The sequence below is a fragment of the Neomonachus schauinslandi genome, chromosome 9 (assembly GCF_002201575.2).
Source record: "Neomonachus schauinslandi chromosome 9, ASM220157v2, whole genome shotgun sequence".
NCBI classification, from domain to species: domain Eukaryota; kingdom Metazoa; phylum Chordata; class Mammalia; order Carnivora; family Phocidae; genus Neomonachus; species Neomonachus schauinslandi.
In genome coordinates this window covers 79,170,030-79,193,200 of record NC_058411.1, presented here as the reverse complement: position 1 = coordinate 79,193,200, position 23,171 = coordinate 79,170,030, and the positions used below count along the sequence as shown (strand labels likewise).

General features: G+C 40.0%; 1 protein-coding gene and 1 non-coding gene across 2 annotated transcripts; both read right to left on the bottom strand.

The window, feature by feature from the left end:
- Positions 1-1,237: 1,237 nt before the first annotated feature.
- On the bottom strand, positions 1,238-17,866 carry TMCO5A (transmembrane and coiled-coil domains 5A). Its single transcript, XM_021695728.1, has 10 exons — positions 17,828-17,866; positions 16,486-16,635; positions 15,944-16,067; positions 15,510-15,560; positions 14,726-14,797; positions 11,070-11,126; positions 10,621-10,680; positions 10,130-10,194; positions 7,179-7,421; positions 1,238-1,436 (listed from the first exon to the last, which is right to left on the bottom strand). Exons 1-10 carry the CDS (start codon positions 17,860-17,862, stop codon positions 1,238-1,240), a joined length of 1,056 nt encoding a protein of 351 aa, XP_021551403.1. The 5' UTR covers positions 17,863-17,866.
- Positions 4,409-4,510, bottom strand: LOC123325957. Its single transcript, XR_006540790.1, has one exon. It is a non-coding gene; the product is annotated as a small nucleolar RNA U13 (small nucleolar RNA).
- Positions 17,867-23,171: the final 5,305 nt, after the last annotated feature.

The following is a 23,171-nucleotide window of genomic DNA, read 5'->3' as shown; positions in this document are numbered from 1 at the left end:
AGTGAACTATAACTTTAAGAGTTTATTTAATTGAAAAAGTTGGATGTTGGGGTGCCTGTGTAGTCAGTTAGGCATCGGATTCTTGGTTTTGGTTCAAGTCATGATCTCAGGGTCATGAGATTGAGCCCTGTGTCGGGCTCTGTGGTCAGTGTAGAGTCTCCTCCAGATTCTCTCTCTCCTCTCCCTCTGCCCCTCCCCTGCTTGTGCGTGTGCACATGCTCTTTCTTTCTTTCTCAAATAAATAAGTAAATCTTAAAAAAAAAAAAAAAGAAAGATGGAAAAGATTGGATATTTATGTGTAAGGCTAAAACTAGTGATTAAGTGGACATCTGCTTTTGCCTGCCCAGTATCTCTTTTCCTTTCTTTGCGAACTGAGCCCCTTCTTCTAGGGAAACTTATTCCATGTAGTTTAGGTGGGGTTAACTCCCTTATCTCTTTTCTTCTTATCAACCTCCCCAAGAGGTTGGAAATATGATTCATGGATTCATGCTTGACCAATCAGAGTACTCCCATTCCTTTGGCTGCACTGAGTGTTGGGCAGGGGTAGACACTTGGCCTCAACTAAGGCAGTTTCTCTGAAGTTTCCTGCTGGAACTGTTGAAAAGACTGTTTCATTTAGCCAAGGCTGCTAATCTTGTACTGTGGGACTTAAGCTTTTGGCAGTATCTTGCCACTGAAAGGAAAATGCCAATTCAAAGAGAGTGGTGAAACCCCATTAATCTTGCTTTTAGACTTCTGGATCCAGCCATGCTGGGAATCCCAGACTTTTAGTTGCACAAAGCAATATTCCACCCCCCTGCCTTTTTTTTCTTTTTGCTATGAATTTATAAATTAGTTTAAGTTAAGGTCATTTGTAACTAAATAATTCTAATATAAGTAGTGAGCAATCTTCTGCATTGTAGACAGGGATCCAGTCTTTCAGATTTTAAAGATTTTCTAGAAGAATTGGTCAACTCTAACTTTGCTTAGTGTCTATGACATTATTCTAAAAATGGTCTAGTTTGTTTACTGTCTGGGACTATTTAGCTTATCCTGTAGTCATAGAAATCTATTTACAGAGCTTTTTCCTGGGCAAGGTCAGTCTTGGAAAGACAACATGGAAAGAGAAGGTAATCAAGTAGACAGACCTTGAGGAAAAAACTGAAGAAAACCTTTTCCCTCTGCAAATTCCGCCGTTTCTTAGTCTACAGACTCAGACACCACTTGCCTTTTTTTGCTCAAGGATATTTCTTGGGGATCAGTGGGGTAACATGTCCTCTGTCTCAAGTGTGAGAGATGGAAAGAGGAAGCATCTTAGCTTCCACAGGATGTCCCTGCTCAATATCTTGGGCAGTATGTTGATAAGGAGATCTGGATTTATAAAACTTATATGGAAAAACAAGTAGCCCAGCAGTCTGATGAAAAATAGGGTGGTGAAAAAGACATATTGAAAAATCCTGAAAAGAAAAGGTCAAGAAACTGTTAACCAGAGGTTAGAAAACCAGGAACAAAATAAAACTCATACCTAAATGCATGTCTTGCTCCTTCTTGATATTTAAATGTCTCCCACTAATTGTTGTCTCTATTACCGACAATGCCTTGTAAAGGCAGCTCCTTCCCATATGCTGGCTTGCCTGTTACTCTCTCTTTCATTACCATGTTTTATTTTCTTTTTGCATTTATCACTATCTGAAATTATCTTGTTCTTTTATCTTTTGTTTTATTTTTGTTTCCAACTTGTTTTCCGAAGCATTTACAACAATTTCTAACCATCAGCAGGGTATGTGTTTCTGTGAGTCCATATTTTTTCCAACACTTGATAGCATCAGATTTTAAAAATTTTGCCAAATGGGTGTAAAGTAATGGTTTTAATTTGCATTTCCCTGGTGAACAATGATGCTGAACATCTGTTCTGTTCACAGATTTTATGTGTTTTCTCTTGCCCATTTATCTATTAGGTTGTTTAGGGTAGTCTTATTGATTTGTAGAAGTTCTTTATATGTTCTTGATATCAATCCTTTTCCAGTGTGTGTACTATGAATATCTTCTCTCTACTTTATAACTTTCATTCACTCTAAGGTGTTAAAAAACAAAAGTTATTAATTTTAATAGTCTAGTTTATCAGTCTTTAATTAGAATCAATGCTTCTTGTGTCTTATTTAAAGAACTGTTCCCTACACCAAGGCCTAAAAGTTGCTACTGTTTTCTACTAACAGTTTATGGTAGTTTAAAATATGTCCACACATTCTTTGGTATCACGCACTTCAAGAGACTCTTCTCCCTTAGAGTGTGGCCAGGACTTAATGACTTGGTTCTAAAGAATAGAGAATCATGGAAGTGACAGTGTGTGGCTTCCTGGATTACATACTAAAGGCATTGCAGTTTGCCTCTTACTCTCAGGAGGAAGCCAGCTGTCATGCTGTGAGGATACACAAGCAGCCCTGTGGCGAGCTCCATGTGAGGAGGAGCTGAAACCTCCTGCCAACAAACTGCAAAATTTGCCAGATGTACGAGTAAGCTACCGTGGAAATAGATCCTCCAGCCCAGCCAAGCCTTCCACTGACTCTAACTTTGGCCAACATCTTAATTGCAACCTGATAACAGACCATGAACTAGAACTACCCAGCTGAGTGGCTCACAGATTCCTAATCCACAGAAACTGTGAGATAAATGTTTGTTGCTTGAAGCCACTAAGTTTTGGGACCATTTTTTATTTGGCAGTAGATAACTGATGCCAAATTTTCAAGATTTTTTTTTTTTTTTGGACATTTAGTCCTTAACACATCTGGCCTCGCTTTTTAAATATGCTGTATAGTAGTGATCCAATCTCATTTTTTTTTCTCACCTGGATAACTGTTTTTTTACCCCCTACTATTTTTATTGAACAGTTTTTCCTTTTCTTTCTGATATACAATCACTGTCACATGTCACATATCGAAGTTCTATATATGCACTGTTTCTAATTCATTGGTTGATTTTCTTGTTCCTGTGACAGTATCACACTATTGTAATTACTGCAACTTCATAGAAAGTCCTGATATCTGGAAGGGCATATTCCCCACTCCTTGCTCTTCTTTAAAATTGTCCAGGTTATTTTTGACTCTATTCTTCTATATATAGTATATTTTAGAATAATTGTATTAAATGTAATGAAAACCTTTTGGGCAGTTTGGTTGGAACTGAAGTGAATCATTTGAAGAGAATTGATATATTTATGATATTATGGCTTTCTATCCATGATCATGGTATTTCTCTTCTTTAATTCTTGTTATTTTTAATGTTTCCTAATTTCTATAAATTCCCCTATGGTGGTCCTGATTTCTTTTTTAACTGATGAATTATTTTGGCCTTGTGGTTTTACTGTGATTTGCACAAGCAAATCTCCACTTTTTCCTTTCCTGTATTACCCTTATCCAGCTGTGCTAGGCTGCCGTCTGCTGTAGAACATTCACTACCTACCTCCACCTACCAGTGAAAAACAGCCCCTTCCCCACCAGTTCCCTTAAGTTTTTCTCTAGAATTGATCTTGGTGACAGGAGGCAGGATCTGTTATAGTACAGCATCTTGGTCAGAATTAGAACCAGAAACCCTTTACAGACCTCTTCCTAGTATTCTCCTTAAAGCTAAATACAGTATTCATGAGAAAGTTCTGGGATGACATTTCTGGGATGACATTCCCAGAGAAAATCTTAGGAATAATCCAGCTTTCTTATCTCTTGAGTCAGTGCCCAATATACCAGTGCCCCATAGGATATTGGAGCAGAGCAAGAGGAGAGATCTTTGTAGTTTGATATGATGAGCTAGACTTTTAGGATGCTGTCAGGTTCTCTTCAGGATACTAACTCTCTTTCAAGGCAGACAGTTCTTATCCTCGGAACCCACATGGGCAGTTCCATGTGAGGCACTGGTGTCAAATTATATGCTAAAGCAGCCTGGGAATTCTAGGGAAATTCTGCTAGCTGTTCTGGGAACACTGTATTTTGGGATATCCAAATATGTAACACTTCACTTATCTGGTATGAAGGGGTATCCCCCATAAGCAAGTTTTCCAGACAATTGGAGGTGACATTTAAGCACCAATAATTTTATGTTAACCATTTTGATGGAACTCTTTCTAAATCATATTTCATACCACTTTGAATATATGTTTCTCTATGCCTTCTTAAACAAATTATATTGAACATAATCTGACCTTTTCTTGGAAATGCAGGGGCTTCATTGAATCCCAATTTTATTTTGCTATCACAGCGATTCCCTCAGGACTAATATCCACTTGGTTGTTTGAATCTTGAGCTCTTATTCAGTTTAACAAGTATTTTTGAGCAATTATTTTGGGCTGGGTACTGTTGAGTATGATCTCTTTCACAATCATTTTCTGTCTTATTTGCTATTAGGCAGGGGAATATGTGCATTTACAAGTTCTGTACTATTTCTAATGTAACATGTTGACATTGTAACAGTATTTGAGGGAGGCACATCTGACACAATAGTGTGAAAACCCTATTCATCATTTTATGAACCACAAAAGGATCCTCCCATTCATAATCTACTGATGTTATTGGAGAACAAGAACCCATCAAGCTAATTCAAATTGTTAAAGGGAAGAGGGAGTAAGTATCAGTTTGCCACATTTCTCTTAGGTGATAAAATTCCTATTTCTGATTACTACTAGGCTATTCACTTCTAAGATTGGAAAGTTGAGATTAGGAATTGCCTTTGGGGGCACCTGGGTGGCTCAGTCGTTGCGCGTCTGCCTTTGGCTTGGGTCGTGATGCCGGGGTCCTGGGATCGAGCCCCACATCGGGCTCCCTGCTCTGCCTGAAGCCTGCTTCTCCCTCTCCTACTCCCCCTGCTTGTGTTCCCTCTCTCGCTGTGTCTCTCTGTCAAATAAATAAATAAAAATCTTAAAAAAAAGGAATTGCCTTTGGACAAGGAAGTCATACATTAGAACTGAGAAACATAGTCATCGATGACACTAGTTTTTTGACTTCACTCTGGGTGTGTGTATGTATACAGGGGTCTCCTTGTCCAGACTTTGTTATCTGCCAGGATGGCTAAGTGGAACTCCCAGTTTTCCAGGAAGTTTACTCAAAGATGTCTGCTTACCTTTTGCAGAACCATGTTCCCTTCTTTTGGAGAGAATGATCCTGGGAGAAGAAAGGACATGGATAAATAAGCAATTTTTGGAAGCTATCATCACTGTCAAATAATATTCAGTGAGCCATTAATGTTATATTTAGATAATATCTTACAATTTCTTATATGCATAAACAGATGGAATTTTTAAAGACAACCATATATATACATGCATGTGTCTGTATGTGTGTGTGTAATTTTGTATCACTTTTTTATATGTTGATAGGAATAATTGAAGCCATAAAATGGTAAGGTATGTCATACAGCTAATAAGTGGCAGAGCCAGGCTTGGAACCTGGGTCCCTCAAATATGCATTCAGGGCTCTTTCAACTATGCTCTTACCTCCTACTTAACCAGTAACCCTTAAAGAACTTTATAGGTTATGAAAGGCACACAAATATATTCTTTTTTTAAAATTTTTATTTATTTATTTATTTATTTTAAGATTTTATTTATTTGCAAGAGAGAATGAGAGACAGAGAGCATGAGAGGGAGGAGGGTCAGAGGGAGAAGCAGACTCCCTGCTGAGCAGGGAGCCTGATGTGGGACTCGATCCCGGGACTCCAGGATCATGACCTGAGCCGAAGGCAGTTGCTTAACCAACTGAGCCACCCAGGCGCCCTTTTTTTTATTTTTTTAAAGATTTTATTTATTTATTTGAGAGAGAGAGTGAGAGAGAGAAAGAGCACAAGAGGGGGGAGCGGGAGAGGGAGAAGCAGACTCCCTGCTGAGCAGGTAGCCCGATGCGGGACTTGATCCAGGGACTCCAGGATCATGACCTGAGCCGAAGGCAGTCGCTCAACCAACTGAGCCACCCAGGCGCCCAGCACACAAATATATTCTAAGAAAAGTTTTAAGAGCTATAAAAAATGTAAAGATGAGGATATATCCTGGATTTCTGTGGCATCTCTTCCAAAATATTTTCTCAGTTATTTCATTTTCCTTTTAGCTTCCTTGTGAGATAAAAAATGAAGAGGAATTACAGTCACATTTTAAAATTGTGAAAATGACACTCACAGAATTAGAATTAGAAAAAAACTTTCTGGGTTACAAATTTGGTTCTATAACTTGAGTGAATTTAAGCAGCATGTCAACTGGTCAGTTGCTCAGGCAGACTCTGTAAAGATTGCTCAAACATCATAGGTCATCGAACCATTATGGGACTTTGGTAATCTTGATGAAGACAAGTCTGCTAGAAGGAATACTTTGATGAGTCATTGGGGGATAGACGGTGGGATATATCAGGGAGCATGCCAAGCTTGGTTCTAGAGAGGTGGGGTCCAATTAATTTCAAGAGTTTTGTTGTTGTTGTTTTTGTTTGTTGTATAATATGCAAGGTTGGGACCAGAATGACTTGTATAATATGCAAGGTTGGGACCAGAGTGACCCATGACTTCCCAATGGGAACCATAGTCACTGTGAACATGGCCTAATATATATCTAAACATCTGGAATACCCCAAGGACAATGGTTGATTGTTGATATTTGCTTTTTAGGGAGAGATGACTTATTTTTTTCTGACATTATGAAGACCATGTATCTCAATGATAAAATTTCTGGTGAATGTCAATTTTGGCTCTAAAGCCAATAAAAATTACAAAATTAGTCTGACAAAAGTTTTATCTTTTTGCCCTATGTACTTGCTGCCACAAGACGCCAAGCAGGCCAAGAGGCCTGGTGCTCTACATCCAATTCTGTGTCCTTTAGACTTCTACATATATACTAATGACATCATGGTGTTAAATATGAACAGACACTGAAGCTGTATTGTAAAGAAGTAATGACTTCTCATGTTTTAACTCATGGGCCAACCTGATTAGATGGTGATAGATGCCCTGGTGCTCTGTGTAGTGAGAGATTTGGGACCATGTTGGGATCACCAGGAAAGAATATTGTAATTCTGGGAGATGGGAGGAGTGGTATATGTGTCCTATATTGGCCTTCTCTCCATATAGCGTACCCTCAGTTAATGTTCTTTCTTGCTTCCATCCTGAACTCTGTGAGGTCTTAAGCTAGTTCCTTTGAGAACACATCATTTGCATGGTGCTGAGAGAGGAAAAACCATTGTTCTATAGCATATTCTTTGTTTATGTGTTTAGGGTTGGAATGCTTTAGAATTATGTCTGGTACTATTCTTGGAAAATGCACATGGAAAGATTGGTATGTGTTTGGTGGCTGATAGTGTTTTGGAAACTCCCTTGAAGGCAATGACACCGAGAGAGGCTGAAGGTGGAGTGAAATGCTTACCTTGTTATTTTGGCTGTTAGACTCTTTTCTTACAGAATTCATGCTCAAGACTTTTGATCTAGGGGAAAAAGAACCAAGATAGGGACTGAATAAAGTACATACAAATATTTATACTACATCACAGTTATTTAAAAACAGTTTTATATTCTAAAGCTGTACTATCCACTATTATAGCCAGTGACTATATGTAACTGTTTACATTTAATGACAATAAAAAAATCAGTTCCTCAGTCACAATAGTCATCTTTTAAGGACTCAATAGGTGGCTAGTGGCTACATATTGGACAGCACAGAAAGTTCCATTGGGCAGCCCCATTCTAAAATCTTGGCTTAGCAAGGAAGCCATACTTAATGTTCAGGATGGATCTCAGGAGACTTGAAGGTGTTCTTTAATGGGGCAAGGACCTCCAAGTTCTGGTATCCTGGCCTCCAGGCCACAGTGTGGACTGAGTCTACTTAGAGGCTATGTGCAGTTTAGGTCTTTTTTTCTTGATCCTAAGATTCTAAAATATTTAATAAATGGAAATACTTCCCAACTGATTTAAGATTTAACTTCTATTTTTGTGTGTGGTGTAAGGAAATGGTCCAGTTTCATTCTTCTGCATGTGGCTATCCAATAGACTCCAAATGGTTGAAAGACCTCAATGTGAGACAGGAGTCCATCAAAATCCTAGGGGAGAACACAGGCAGCAACCTCTTTGACCTCAGCCAAAGCAACTTCTTCCTAGAAACATCGCCAAAGGCAAGGGAAGCAAGGGCAAAAATGAACTATTGGGACTTCATCAAGATAAAAACTTTTGCAAAGCAAAGGAAACAGTCAACAAAACCAAAAGACAACCGACAGAATGAGAGAAGATATTTGCAAATGACATATCAGATAAAGGGTTAGTATCCAAAATCTATAAAGAACTTATCAAACTCAACACCCGAAGAACAACTAATCCAATCAAGAAATGGGCAGAAGACATGAACAGACATTTTTCCAAAGAAGACATCCAAATGGCCAACAGACACATGAAAAAGTGCTCAACATCGCTCGGCATCAGGGAACTCCAAATCAAAACCTCAATGAGATACCACCTCACACCAGTCAGAATGGCTAAAATTAACAAGTCAGGAAATGACAGATGTTGGCGGGGATGCGGAGAAAGGGGAACCCTCCTACACTGTTGGTGGGAATGCAAGCTGGTGCAGCCACTCTGGAAAACAGTATGGAGGTTCCTCAAAAAGTTGAAAATAGAGCTACCATATGATCCAGCAATTGCACTACTGGGTATTTACCCCAAAGATACAAAAGTAGGGATCCGAAAGGGTACGTGCACCCTGATGTTTATAGCAGCAATGTCCACAATAGCCAAACTGTGGAAGGAGCCAAGATGTCCATCGATAGATGAATGGATAAAGAAGATTTGGTATATACATACAATGGAATATTATGCAGCCATCAAAAGGAATGAGATCTTGCCATTTGCAATGACATGGATGGAACTGGAGGGTATTATGTTGAGCGAAATAAGTCAAACAGAGAAAGACATGTATCATATGATCTCACTGATATGAGGAATTCTTAATCGCAGGAAACAAACTGAGGGTTGCTGGAGTGGGGGGTGGGGTGGGAGGGATGGGGTGACTGGGTGATAGACACTGGGGAGGGTATGTGCTCTGGTAAGCGCTGTGAATTGTGCAAGACTGTTGAATCTCAGATCTGTACCTCTGAAACAAATAATGCAATATATGTTAAGAAAAAAAAAAGAGAAGAAGAAGAAGGTAGCAGGAGGGGAAGAATGAAGTGGGGGAAATCGGAGGGGTAGATGAACCATGAGAGACGATGGACTCTGAAAAACAAACTGAGGGTTCTAGAGGGGAGGGGGGTGGGAGGATGGGTTAGCCTGGTGGTGGGTATTGAGGAGGGCACATTCTGCATGGAGCACTGGGTGTTATGCACAAACAATGAATCATGGAACACTACATCTAAAACTAACGATGTAATGTATGGGGATTAACATAAGAATAAAAAAAAAGTGAATAGGCTATTGCAGATTGAAGAGAGTTGAATGTATGATAGACTCTTAGTGCCTATTCACTATATGCTCCACTTTCAAATAAATCCATTTCTTTTCATTCTCAAAAAAAAAAAAAAAAGTTTTAACTTCTAAAGAGGGTCAGGAAATGAAAGTGAGGTTTTTTGGCTTTAGTTTCTCACTATTTAGACTCTTTTGATAAATTCAGGGATTAATTTTTTGGAGGTGGGCTTTTCTCTATTATTTCTAATTTTTAATGTTCGTAGTTTCATATAGTATGGTTTGGTTCCATAATATGATAGCCCTACTTTGTATCTAGAGATTAGTTTCATGTCTATTCCATATGGTTGTTTCTATATATTTTGGGGAAGTGAGGATGATATTAATTTTAGTTCTTTTTTGTAAAATTTAAATGGAATGCTCTTTTTATCAAGGTGCCAGACCACCAAACCCTTTTTAAAGCACATGTTCCTTCCCTTAATATAAACCCAAATAACTGGTAATGTGAAAAATTATGAAGGAAGGTGTATGTCTGCAGTCTTTTAAGAAAGATGGGAGGACTTGCATTTTAAAATGGGTGTGGCTTAGTAGGGATCTAATAGCTCACTAAAAGAGGGGAAGGTTATATGGTGTTGGGGCTCACTCAATTCCAAATAGGAATTGGTCAGAGAAAAGTTTGCTCTGACCCAGGCTGAGATGGAGTTACCACTAAAACCAGGATGTTCCTTTGTTTGCCAAAGCTCACACTTCTCTCTCAAGGAACCGAGTCTCTAGTTCTTCTTCTATTTTCCTCAGAGTTTCCTGGTACTTCTTCATAGAGAAATAAAAGAAACCACAGTTACTAGCCAGAAGCTTTATGCTCTTTCTAATCATAATAAGCATGTATTACACTACATTGCCATGTGAATGGTTGGTATTCCCACTGCCATTTTGTCTCCTTTCCCAGTCCCCCAGCCTTCCACTACTCCAGATCTCTCACTGCACGTCACCACCGGGCAGGTGCCTGCAGTTATTGGGATTATAAATAGGAAAAAGTGCTCATTATTAATTTAAGAGCACAGAGCTTGGGAGACTAGGGCACTAATAGAATGATTCTGGTGGTAGAGTGTCGTCCTCCCTAAAGGCCTTTGTAATGCCACCTTGAAGAATTAAAATTGTTGTTCTTTGAAAAGCCTGGTTTCATTTCATCCTGTACCTTAACAAACCCATTGCTATCCCTTTACTGAGAAACTGTACCTTTATGCAGAGGGCCTGATCTTCACAGAGCTGGGCCACAAATGCATAATCTTCCATTACCTGGGAAGCCAAAATTCAGTCTTAAATTTTGCTCAGTAAATTGCTATAAGAACAGCAGTGTACTTGCTTCCTTTTAGGCCCCAGGCCCTAAATGTGCTTTTCTAATTGTTCTAAATATGTATTTGCTGTACATATAAACTCATATCTTTTTTTAAGGATAAAAAAGCTGTATTTTATAGTCCCAATGAGAATTATTTGGGGACAGTTGGGAGAAAAATAGATACTAATTTATTGAAGATATAGATGGAAGGTATCCTATAAAAAATGTTAAAGAGAAGGTGATCTGGGGGGCTGTATTCACACAATCTAATACATTCCTTCAATTTGTGTGACCAAGGATCAAGATTTCCTTCCTTTGGGAGAAGTAACATTGAAGTTATTGTCATTACCTTGGCTAGCTCTTTCTCTTGGTCTGCACAGGAAGCTTCCAGCTGTTGTAACTTGGCCTACAGAAAGTGAAGGAGACTGGTAACTCAGCCAGGCAAAAGCAGGATTCCATTCTGAAATGGGGTCTTAAAGGTTATCTTACAGGTGGTTCAAGTACCTCAGGACCAATTTCAGATGTCTTTTTAATGGAGGGGAGTCAAACTTGAGGTGAGATGACTCTTGAGTTGAATTTAAATATAAATATTAGCCAAATGGAGATCTGGAAGAAATATTTCCCATGCAGAGTTTCCAGCAAGGACCAAGACTGTGAAATAGCACAAATTGGTGTGTATAAAGAAGTTATGTGGCAGGAACATAGGGGAGATTGGTAAGAATGAGATGGGGTGGGGAAAGGTAGCCACGTATGAGATTATGTAGGGCCTTATAGCTTCTGGAGAGTTTGATTCTTTATTCTTTTTTTTATTTTAAGATTTTATTTATTTATTTGACAGAGAGAGAGAGAGAGAGAGAACAAGCAGGGGGAGCGGCAGGCAGAGGGAGAGGGAGAAGCAGCTCCCCGAGGAGCAAGGAGCCCGATGTGGGGCTTGATCCCAGGACCCCGGGATCACGACCTGAGCCGAAGGCAGTCGCTTAACCAACTGAGGCACCCAGGTGCCTCTTGATTCTTTATTCTAATTGCAGTGAGAAGCCAGGTGAGAGCTTGAAGTTGTAAAGACACAATCTGGTTTGTGTTCTTTCTAAAGAAGAGTTTTTTCCTATGTGTGGAAGGTATATTGTTTAGGGGTAAGTGTAAAAGCAAGAGGACTAGTTAGGAGTCTACTTTAGCCTCCAGGTGAGGATTTAGGGTGGCTTGCAAAAGGGTGGTAGTTATAGTACTAGTAGATAGAGAGGAGTAGATGCATTTAAGATATATCCTATGGGCAGAGGGGACATACTGCAGTCTTTCCTCCCTTCCCTTTTCAGTTCTATTATTCCCACTCTCATCTAGCTACCATTATTTCACGTTTGGACTCTTCTAACAGTTCCTTTCCCCTCCAGGGGATTACATCTAGGGCCAAAGAGCCGAATGTCCTAAGGGCTATATTTTATTTATTTTAAATGGAAAATTTTTATTTTATTTTTTCAATTTTTTATTTAAATTCTGGTTAGTTAACATACAGTGCAATATTGGTTTCAGGAGTAGAATTTAGTGATTCATCACTTACATACAACATCCAGTGCCCATCATAACAAGTGTCTTCCTTAATGCCCATCCCCCATCTAGCCCATTCCCCACCTACTTCCCTTCATCAGCCCTCAATTTGTTCTCTGTTTTTTTTTTTTTAAGATTTTATTTATTTATTTAATTGACAGAGGGAGAGAGACAGTGAGAGAGGGAACACAAGCAGGGGGGGAGTGGGAGAGGGAGAAGCAGGCTTCCCACTGAGCAGGGAGCTGGATGTGGGCCTCAATCCCAGGACCCTGGAATCATGACCTGAGCCGAAGGCAGTCACTTAACCAACTGAGCCACCCAGGCGCCCCTTGTTCTCTATTGTTAAGAGTCTCTTATGGCTTTTTTCTCTCTCTCTTTTTTCCCCCCTCCCATATGTTCCTCTGTTTTGTTTCTTAAATTCCATATATGAGTGAAATCATACGGTATTTATTTTTCTTTGACTTATTTCACTTGCTAAGGGCTGTATTTTAAAGATTTATTTATTTTAGAGAGAGAGAGAGAGTGAACATAGGGAGAGGGGCAGAGAGAGAGAGAGAGAGAGAGAGAGAATCTTCAAGCAGATTACACGCTCAGCCTGGTGTCTGACATGGGGCTTGATCCTAGGACCCTGAGATCATGACCTGAGCTGAAACCAAGGGTCAGATGCTTACCTGACTGAACCACCAGGCACCCCTAAGGACTGTATTTTAAAGACAGTGGTCTGAGTCACAAGGAGTTGAGGCAGGCATCCTATTAAACTACTGAACTGATCACCAGCATGCAAGAGGAACAGAAGCAACAGATTATGTATATTTCATAGAATTAGAGATACCACCTGAGAATTCTACAAAATAGGTGGGCAGAAGGGAGTAATTCAAAGGGTTGATAATACTCTGGAACTCTTTAGGGCTGGGCTGAGTGCTGCCAGGAAAATAATGGCCAATGTTATACTGGGAACTCTCTATCTAGAGTCTGTCGGAATTAGCTCACCTGACGTGGCCAGCATAGCCAGACTTAAAGTGTCAGCACTAGTTTCTGGCAGGCTTTCTGTTAGCAAAACTTGTTTTGGGCAGAGGAAGGAAGAAAATCAATCTGATTGCTGCAGTTTTATGGCAAGGATAGTCAAGGAGCTTCACATTCCTTTCTAGTCTAGTTCGAATTTATTCCTGAGATACAAACAGGCTTCCAGATTTCTTTCTTTCCAAATAAGCTTCCTGGATGGGCATGCCCAAGCAAGCTTACTTGATGGCTTTGGACTTCCTCTTTTTTTATGGCTATCAACACTAATTTGGCCAACAAAACATAGGGCAGTAATGCTCTCTTCTTTCATTTTCTATTTTTAGTGTGTCCATATCTTCAGAGGCTTCATGCACACAGTGTGGGCTTAAGTATTGGCTTAAATGTGGGTTTAAGAAGCAAGAGAGATTGAGAAATAGGGACAATCTGTTTAAAAGCCCATTATATATTATACTGTTAAGTAGTGAAACATAATTTTTATCTTTATAGAGACTGAAAAAGTCTCTCTTTAGTTGTTCTTATATGAAATATATAAAAATAACTATCAATTTAAGAAAAAAGAAGCAAAGGGGCACCTGGCTGACTCAGTCAAAAGAGCATGCAACTCTTGATCTCAGGGTCATGAGTTTGAATCCCACGTTTGATATAGAGATTACTAAATAATCATCATCATCATTTTTAAAAAAAGAAGCAAAAGAGAAATTAGGTAAGGCAAGGACAAAGAGATAATCCTACAGAAATGATCAAGTAAGAACTTTATCTGCTCTCTGAATAAAAAAGTCTAAATCTTATATCTTTGATCAGATGGGTTGTGGTTGTGCTCAGGTTCTTAGCTCTGGAACACAATTAGGGAAATGCTAAGCACTATATGATACACTTAGGAGAGGTCACTATATACTTGAAGGACCAATTGAATGAATCCTTTTCTGGATTGGAGTCAATGACAGGGTGTGTAAATTACCTAGCACACAGTAGATTTACAAATCTAAACTCTGCCTCTGTGAATTCATATATGTGCTTCAGCCAGACACTTAAATAATCACCTTAAAATTGTTTTAGAACTCCCCCAAAATTGTATTTTATATACACAATTTCATTCAATTTTCAAACCGAGGCTGGGAGGGACTGATTAAATTGCCCACCTTCATATATCATTCTAAGTACCTCTGGGGCCAGGATTTAAATGAGGGACTTCAACTGCCTCTAATGTTAATATGCATTTGTGCATTTGTGTTCTGCTCTTTTTGATGGAGAGAGAACAAAATATATGGCTTCAGAGTGAAATTCCTTACTAAGGGCAGAAGAGAATTAAGCACTTAGCGGCTGAGGCTTAAGCCTGGCATGGCTGAAACTACAAAGAATTTGTCCCAACTTTGACAGTGTTTCCACTTGAAGGCTTGTTTCCTGGTCATGCAGCCCAAACCCATTCGAGATTGCTTTTTTGTTTACCTTTGACTCTTCTGGGGATCCCTTTGTATTGTCTTGTTCACACTTGGTTGCCTTATGTGATTTTCTTGTAAGCTATGGGTTCAAATAGAAAAAATACATTTCAAATAAAAAAAAAATCAAATTAAAAAATATGGAAGACAAAGACATTCTCTGGTGTGTGGAGCCAGGAACTTGGCCTTGATTAAAGCTGCCAGGAGATGGTCCCTTGGTGGATACTTGGTGTCTTTGGGAACATCTTTATTCTACCTCCATCTTCTCATTAGTTTTGACCACCAAAACTAGAGTTTGCTCAAAGCAGGAATACTTCCCTGAACCCCCTAATCCATGCTGGATTACTCAGGGCTGCAGGCATGGGTAAGAAAGTAGAGTAATCATAAAGAAGTCCACTGTGTTTTGACCAGGAGTTGAGGTAGAGAGAATACCTGGACAAAGAAGAGGGAGCTTTTTGGCATTAAGTATTTTTAAAAGTCTCTAGTGCAAGTAAAATTAACCTCTCACCACAAGGGTCCCAGTCAATTCCTTCAACAGAGTGTCTGTTGGAATCCATTTCTTTGTGATAGAATGAAGAACCCATGGGATCACTGAATACCTGGAATACCCTATGCACTCTTTTCACCTGACACTTGCAGGCAAAATCCATGGCATTTAGGTCATGAGGTTCAGCCTCAGGAGAGTGGAGCAGGAGTAGTACCCATCCCCAGCACAGGCCTCATTTTCCCTCCCTTGCCTCTTTGATGACTGGGGCTGCTTGGGGACACCCAGGAACACAAGAGCCCCACTCCACCTTTCTTTGAAGTTCTGCTATACTGTGGACCAGAGTTTCATTCTTCCTATCCTGTTGAGAGAAAGAAGCAGAGTGTAAGTGTGCATCTGCATACCATCATCTGATTTTATTCAGTTGATTGTTCTCCATTTCACCCCAGCGATATTTTCCTGCAGTAACTGTACCTTCCTGCATATTGTCAGGTAAAGGACCTGTGGTTTGTTCTCAGTATGGACACACCAACTTACCAGGGATCACCACATGCAGGGCTTCCTGGTAATATTAAATATTACCAGAGAAACCCTACCCTCCACACATCCCCTTCCCATGCAAGAACACATTCTGCCATGACTTTGGAGTTGGCTATTCTTTGTATGTAAAAAGGAGACACTATTTTATCTGACAGTGCTGAGGAATAAAACCTATCAAATGACTCTTCCCTGCTTTTTGCTTACGAGTCTAGCTGTTTCTTCTTCCAGCTCCTGCAAGGCTTTTTCCCTCTCCACTGTGGTGCAGTTCTCCTTCTCCCACTCCTCATCTTCAGCCAAGTCTCCGGTCTGAGTGATCTCATTTTCCAGCCTGGATAACATAAGCACACACTATGAGGAATGACAGCCTTCAAACTGATAAAACACATGTCAGTTTTAAGGGTATTTTGATGTAAATACAAATCTCAAGTTGGAAATCCTTTCTTTCCTGGATCCTTAGGATAATAATCACTTTAAAGATAAGACAAGGAAGATTCACATGATTCCCATGTCAGACACCCCAGTGTTCTTTCAGGTCAGGTAAGTATCACTCATTCTCTTAGGATTCTTTTTGAAACTTGCTATATTTCAGGGTTTGAGCCACAGACAAACACCAAAGAATGAAGAAGAATTTTTTTTGTTATATAAGATACAGGTTGCCAGAGTAAGCTGGAAAATTCAGTTTTGTTTCTTTTCCTCCACCCGGTTCTTTGGATTATGAACATCCCTCATGAAGCCCCAACACTCACCTCTGAATCTCGTTTTCTTTCTTGTGGATTTTGAGAAGAAGTTCCTGATTTGCTTCATCTATTCTCTGCATATCCCTTTCAAGGTCCATGTTCAAACTGTTAATGTTCCTCTTTGACTGGACCAATCTTAAGATTTCCACTTTCTCTGACCTATAAACTCAGCCCCCAAAATGAACAAGGGCCAGTTATCTTAAGATCAATAACCTTTGTACCAAAGAGGATATCTAGAAGACATGTAACTCATTAGCCTGGCTATTTCTGGGAGTGTACTTTTCCTTTTTCCTTTTTATGAAATTGCATTTCTTAATTATGTTCTACAATTTGTTTCAGTAATTCTTTTTTTTAAAGATTTTATTTATTCATGAGAGAGAGGGAGAGAGAGAGAGGGAGAGGGAGAAGCAGGCTCCCCGCTGAGCAGGGAGCCTGATGCAGGACTCGATCCCAGGACCCTGGGATCATGACCTGAGCTGAAGGCAGATGCTTAACCATCTGAGCCACGCAGGCACCCTGTTTCAGTAATTCTTAACTCATTCAGCAAGGGAGGTTTTACCCAGCCTTTCTCGTCCAAAGTGCTCAGCATAATAGTGCACCTCCACTTTGGTTCCAGGAGAAGTTTTGCTTCCTTAAATAGCCTTTTACATTGGAGAGAATGGTTTCTCAAATTGTTCACAAAACCTGCTCATGCGATACACTTTTATCACGTACTTTTATTCAGTTAGCTGGTACATGATTTATGGTTGGACCCTGCTTTATGCAGAGCCACAAGAAGTTTCCACCACCAGTTAGGGCTTCAGTCTTTTCCCACCTCCCACATCTGAAAACTTCACTGCCTGCTAGAAAGCTTGAGAATCTACTATGGGAGTCACTCCATTGAGCACACACAGAAGTAATCCAGGCATTCACTTTCAAGAGTGCAGACATTTTTTTGAAGTAAATTTGAATGAAATAATGGTAACTTAATGCTAGTGTAGTCTAGAAAGTTATCTGGCACATGAGAACCTCTCAATAAATTTTTCATTTTCTTGTGTGCCATTTAATTAATTGGTTTCTTTCTAAAATGATTAACTGGAAATAAGATAGTGAGGCAGAGGGAATTTTGAGTAGGCATGAGGGATGATTTTGGAAGAGAAAAGTCCTACCTTGGAAGGGCTGGCTTGGATGGGGGATTTGCAATGGCTATCACTTCGGAGGGCATGGGGCCCTTGGGGCGGAGTGCAGTGAAGGATGGATGGATAGGAGCTGAAGGAAAGAGGGAGACTAGAAGATGAAGAAAGGAATCAACAACAGACATGCTTCATACCTTGGTCCTTGGATGTGGCTTTGCATAATCATGACTACTTACTCATAATCTAGCTGATTGTTCTTGTGTTCTTCCATTGTAGATTCCCTAAAATACCAGCAGAGATGTATCTAATGAATTGGGGAAATAGGTCCATTTATAAAACACAGTAACTACCTGAGAGTCCCAGAAGATAGGAATAAAGTTAAGTTAACTGGTTTCCTTCCTCTCACTTCTACATTTTGGACATAATAAAACTTAGCCTTCTGATTCTTTTGCCCATGATATGATTATGCCTCAGTAAGGATACAGTGAAGATAGAGTGTTAGTGCTGGAAAATTCAATATATATCCAGCTAGCCATATACTGAGATGATTCACCAACACAAAATCCTTTGAAAATGTTTACATGGCAATAGGAATCAACAGAGGTTATCAGTTGTTCTTAAATCTCTTTTTTTTTTCCCTCTGTGCCCAGCTGCTTCTCTTAAGACCCCATGGGCATGGATACATGTGCATAACTGCCCTGAAAAATAATCTCTCTGCTTTCTCGCCTGGCTTCTGCAAGGATCTCCAGATATTAAGATCTCTAGTATTAAATAGGACTCAGAAAAAATAAGCAGGAGTAAATAATTTGGCTTATTCTGATACTTAGTTGCCTCCTTTTCTCCAATAAACTCTACTTCCCTTCTGATGTCTTCTTGATTCTGCCCTAGTCTGTTAGCTTCTGAAGAGTTTAATCTTTCCCCACTGGAACCATCCAATAGAATCTCAGAACCTTCCATCGGGTCATGAGTTGGCTATTGACATAGGTTGGGTGGGGCAGTATGTCACAGTAGGGTGGGTGGCAATGGTTTCTCATCATTTGTGCCAAGTTCAGAGCCTAGATGGATACATGTTTCATGGCCAACTCTTCCCTTTGGTGGTGGTAGTTTCAATGGTTCTGATTTCTAGGCAGTTTGAAGGGATAGCCTCTGTCTTTATTTCTCTGGCAGATTGAGCACTTTCCCTGCCCAAGTATGACTTACGTGGGAGCTCTGGGTCCTAACACCAGCAGCCCAATCCCATAAAGTAGCCAACTAACTACTCATTCATTCAACAAACAGTGAAACTTTGTAGGAGCACCTATTTTTGCCAGGCTCTGTTCTAAGTACTAGGGACACATAGTGAATAAAATAGCCCAAAGCCCCTGCCTTTATGGAGTTTACATTCTAGGGTGTAATAGGTTACATGTCGGAGGGATGGGAAGGGGTAACACAAGCAACAAAATAAATGAGTAAGTTTATCTTATCTGGTATGTACATTTTGGCCAGATTCTGCACAATTTGTAACTTTTTGCACGTGCAAATTACGGAAACCTGGAAGTTTCAGATCTTTACTTAATAAGGACTGCATTGAGTTGATTTGTGGGCCAGAGTGACTTCTTAACATACTGTAGTTTCTAACAAACTATTTGTAAAATTAATGGCCTCTGATGACCCCCATTACCATCTCCCTTCTTCCTGAAAGAAGGCATTTCATTGCTTTATGAAGCTGTACACAGAAGAGTAATTAAGTAACAATTCAGGCCAATGGCCTCTCTAGGAATTAATGGTAGGGAGAGTTCATTAACCCCAGCTGGTTATAGCTTCTCCAGGAAATGCCCTGGACCAAGGTTATCGTAGCAATTAATGTATTGGATAGAGACTTTAACTGGGATAAAAATAAAGCTCTATCTATCTCCTTCCTGGGGAGCTTTTCTCCTTGAGGGACTACCAAAGGCAAGCCCATAGGAGCAACAGAACCCCAAGCCTGGGGCCTTGTATGGGATGAAGACAACAGATTGCCATTAGTGAGAACTGCTAAATCAAGGTAAAAACAGGGCCTTGGGGGCAAATTAAGATCCTTGATATAAGCCTTCCTGCTATTTGGGAGGTGGCTTTTGATTAACACCCAGTACAGCTTTGGGGCAGCTGTTTCCACCTTGTTAACTTTTCCATGCCGTACCCTGCCCTGCGCAAAAGTCATGGAGAGATGCAGATTTTGCTGCATTGCTGCCAGGGATGCAGTGGCCTTTATGTGGAAGTCTGCTGTGCAAACAGCCTCTTTTCACAGGCTGGACATTTGGGCTCTTTTTGCTGGGGCTTCCCCCTTCTGCACAAGGGCCCTGGTCAGGTACATGGGTCCCTGATAGGCTGCCTGGGCCCTGATCCTTTCTGCTGCCTCATGGGGATGGACACCTATTTCTTCTGCTCACTTCACTTGTCCTCACTTTACTTTGGCAAAATCAACTCAGATATTTTTACAAATGAGCCTGGTTTTGAGGTTCATAGCCACGCAAGGCTGTAGAACCTCATTTTAGATCTGTTTTCAAATACAGAATCAAGTACACTATTTTCCTGATGTCCTTACTTATTTTTAGTGACTGTTTCTGTACAGTGTTTAGGCTCATAAAATCTTTGAATTTCCTTTCAGAAGTCTTCTCAGAATAGCTTTCTCAAAAGCAGAAACTTGAACTAAACTGAAATGTGAAACAAAAAAAAAAAAAGAGAATATATCAGTAATTAATGTTGTCATTATTTAATATCCAGTAAACTATGGTAGTTTAAATTGACAAAAAGTTATGTATTTTCTTTTAAAACTGAATCTTTCTAAATTTATTGCGTCATTGCTATTACAACAGCAGTAAGGAACTAAAAATGAAAGTTCATCAAAGATCTCACTTCAGGGGCGCCTGAGTGGCTCAGTCATTAAGTGTCTGCCTTCGGCTCAGGTCATGATCCCAGGGTCTTGGGATCGAGCCCCGTGTCAGGGTCCCTGCTCCCTGGGAAGCCTGCTTCTCCCTTTCCCACTCCCCCTGCTTGTGTTCCCTCTCTCGCTGTGTCTCTCTGTCAAATAAATAAATAAAATCTTTATAAAAAAGATCTCACTTCAGCAAAAACCCTGTATTTTTTCCAAGTTTTCTTTCTTTTTTTGCCTGTTAACCATCTTTTAGAGTTATCATAGAATAGATATACTGTGGTATTTTGCCTTTTCACTTAATATTTTTTATGAACTTGTCCCAGGTTGCTGCATACTTTGTATAATTATAATTTTATTTTTTTTATTTTTTTAAAGATTTTATTTATTTGAGGAAGAGAATGAGAGAGAGAGAGAGAGCATGAGAGGGGGAGGGTGAGAGGGAAAAGCAGACTCCCTGCTGAGCAGGGAGCCCCATGTAGGACTAGATCCTGGGACTCCAGGATCATGACCTGAGCTGAAGGCAGTCGTTTAACCAACTGAGCCACCCAGGCGCCCCTATAATTATAATTTTAATCGCTTCATAAAATTCTGCTCAGTTGATAGTATTCATAATCTGCTTCATCATACCCTTCTCATCATACTATTTATCTTTTGTATACCTATCTTCTCTTGAAGGCCGGGATAGTACCTATATTAACTTTTTAGAGCTGCCATAAAGTACTACCACAGACTGGGTGGCTTAAACAACTGAAATTTATTTTCTCACAATTCTGGAGGCTATGAGTCCTGAACAGAGACCACATCTCTCAATATTTTCTGGTTCATTCTTCTGTAAGCCTAGGAATGTATAATAGGAAGAGGACATTTCCTCGATTGTAACACAGGGCTGGTATTAGGGACCAGCAGGTATTCAGGGTGTCTCACCTGTTAGTGGCATAATTTTTGTTTTCAATGAGGTCATTTCAGAAGTAACCATGCTTAATCTCTGCTTTGATAACTCTGCTTTATTTTAAATTTGCTTCTGTAGCTTTAATTTAAAAAGTTTGCAGTTAGGAAGTGATCATTAAATGGAGGGTTCCTAAAAGGGATAACTAGGGCCTCTGCAAGCTAACATTTTGTGAAAATGTTACACTGAAATCTAGTGTAATTTTATACTTCCTTCTCAGTTCTTCTGTGTTCTTTCTGCTGGGTACTGGGAACACCTTTAAACTTGCCAGTTGGTCCCCTTTGATCATTACAAAGAAGTCTTTCATACATTGAGGAGTTAGGATGTCTTTAACTTAACAGAAGTAATATTATGCTGGAATATTTATACTATGAGTGACGTATGTTTAGCTTAGCTTTGGCTATATAATTCATCATTCTTCATTTATTTAGCAGATATTTTTCTGAGTACCTAGGTAGATAACAGGATGTCTCAAAGATGACTTGAGTACTCAGTTTCATGAGGCACTACAATGTGATAAATGTTATGGTGGAGGCAGCTAAAAATTGCGTTGGGATTCAAGTGGGGAGCATCTCACTTTATGAGTGAGGGAAGCTTCAAAGGGGAGGTGCCTTTTGGATTGAGTCTGAAAGGAAGGGAGTAACTTTATAGAGAATAGGAAAAGATCCTCTAAGAGGAGTGAACAACAGGTTCAAAGGCACAGTGAGTGGTGAAAATGCACTGTATTTTTTTTTTAAAGATTTTATTTATTTATTTGAGAGAGAATGAGAGAGAGCACATGAGACGGGGGAGGGTCAGAGGGAGAAGCAGACTCCCCGCTGAGCAGGGAGCCTGATGCGGGACTCGATCCAGGGACTCCAGGATCACGACCTGAGCCGAAGGCAGTCGCTTAACCAACTGAGCCACCCAGGCGCCCCTCACTGTATTTTTTGTCTAAAGTAGCACATCCCAATGTGTGGTACATGAACAATTAGTTTTGTAACTGATAGTTTAAGTGGGTGGGACATGGGAACATTTTTTATTTTAAAAGTTAATTTTAAATAGTGATAGTTAAATATTTAGTAAAGCTACAAGTAGTACATTAAAACTTGATTTAGAAACATTGCTTTGGGGGCGCCTGGGTGGCTCAGTCGGTTAAGCGGCTGCCTTCGGCTCAGGTCATGATCCCAGGGTCCTGGGATCGAGTCCCGCATCGGGCTCCCTGCTCAGCTGGGAGTCTGCTTCTCCCTCTCCCTCTGCCTGCCTCTCTGCCTACTTGTTCTCTCTCTCTATCTCTCTGTCAAATAAATAAATAAAATCTTTAAAAAAAAAAAAAGAAACATTGCTTTGAATGAGAATAAATTTATTGGAGTAAAAACGGTATTTGGTTTAAAGAAAAATATTAAGTAGACAGTTGTTCTGGGGGAAGATGAATTGGGGATTAGTGCTCTAAGAGCGTATGTGGCATGGTGCGAGACGGACAGTGAGGTCAGCTGAGGAGCCGGGCATACTTGTGCTCAGGGTGCCAGGTTTCATCTTGAGGCACCCCAAGGGGCATTAGAGACTTTTAGGTAGAAGAGTGACATGGTCACTGTACTTGAGAAAGATAATTCTGGAGCAGTGAAGGATGGATGGGAGGAAGAAGCCCCCAGTGCTGTCCATACTGTGCATTATGATCAGACATCTCAGGGGAGATATTTTACTTTATGTTTCCATTTGGAATGGAAGCTCAGGTTTTTATCATGCATTTTTTCCCCACTGG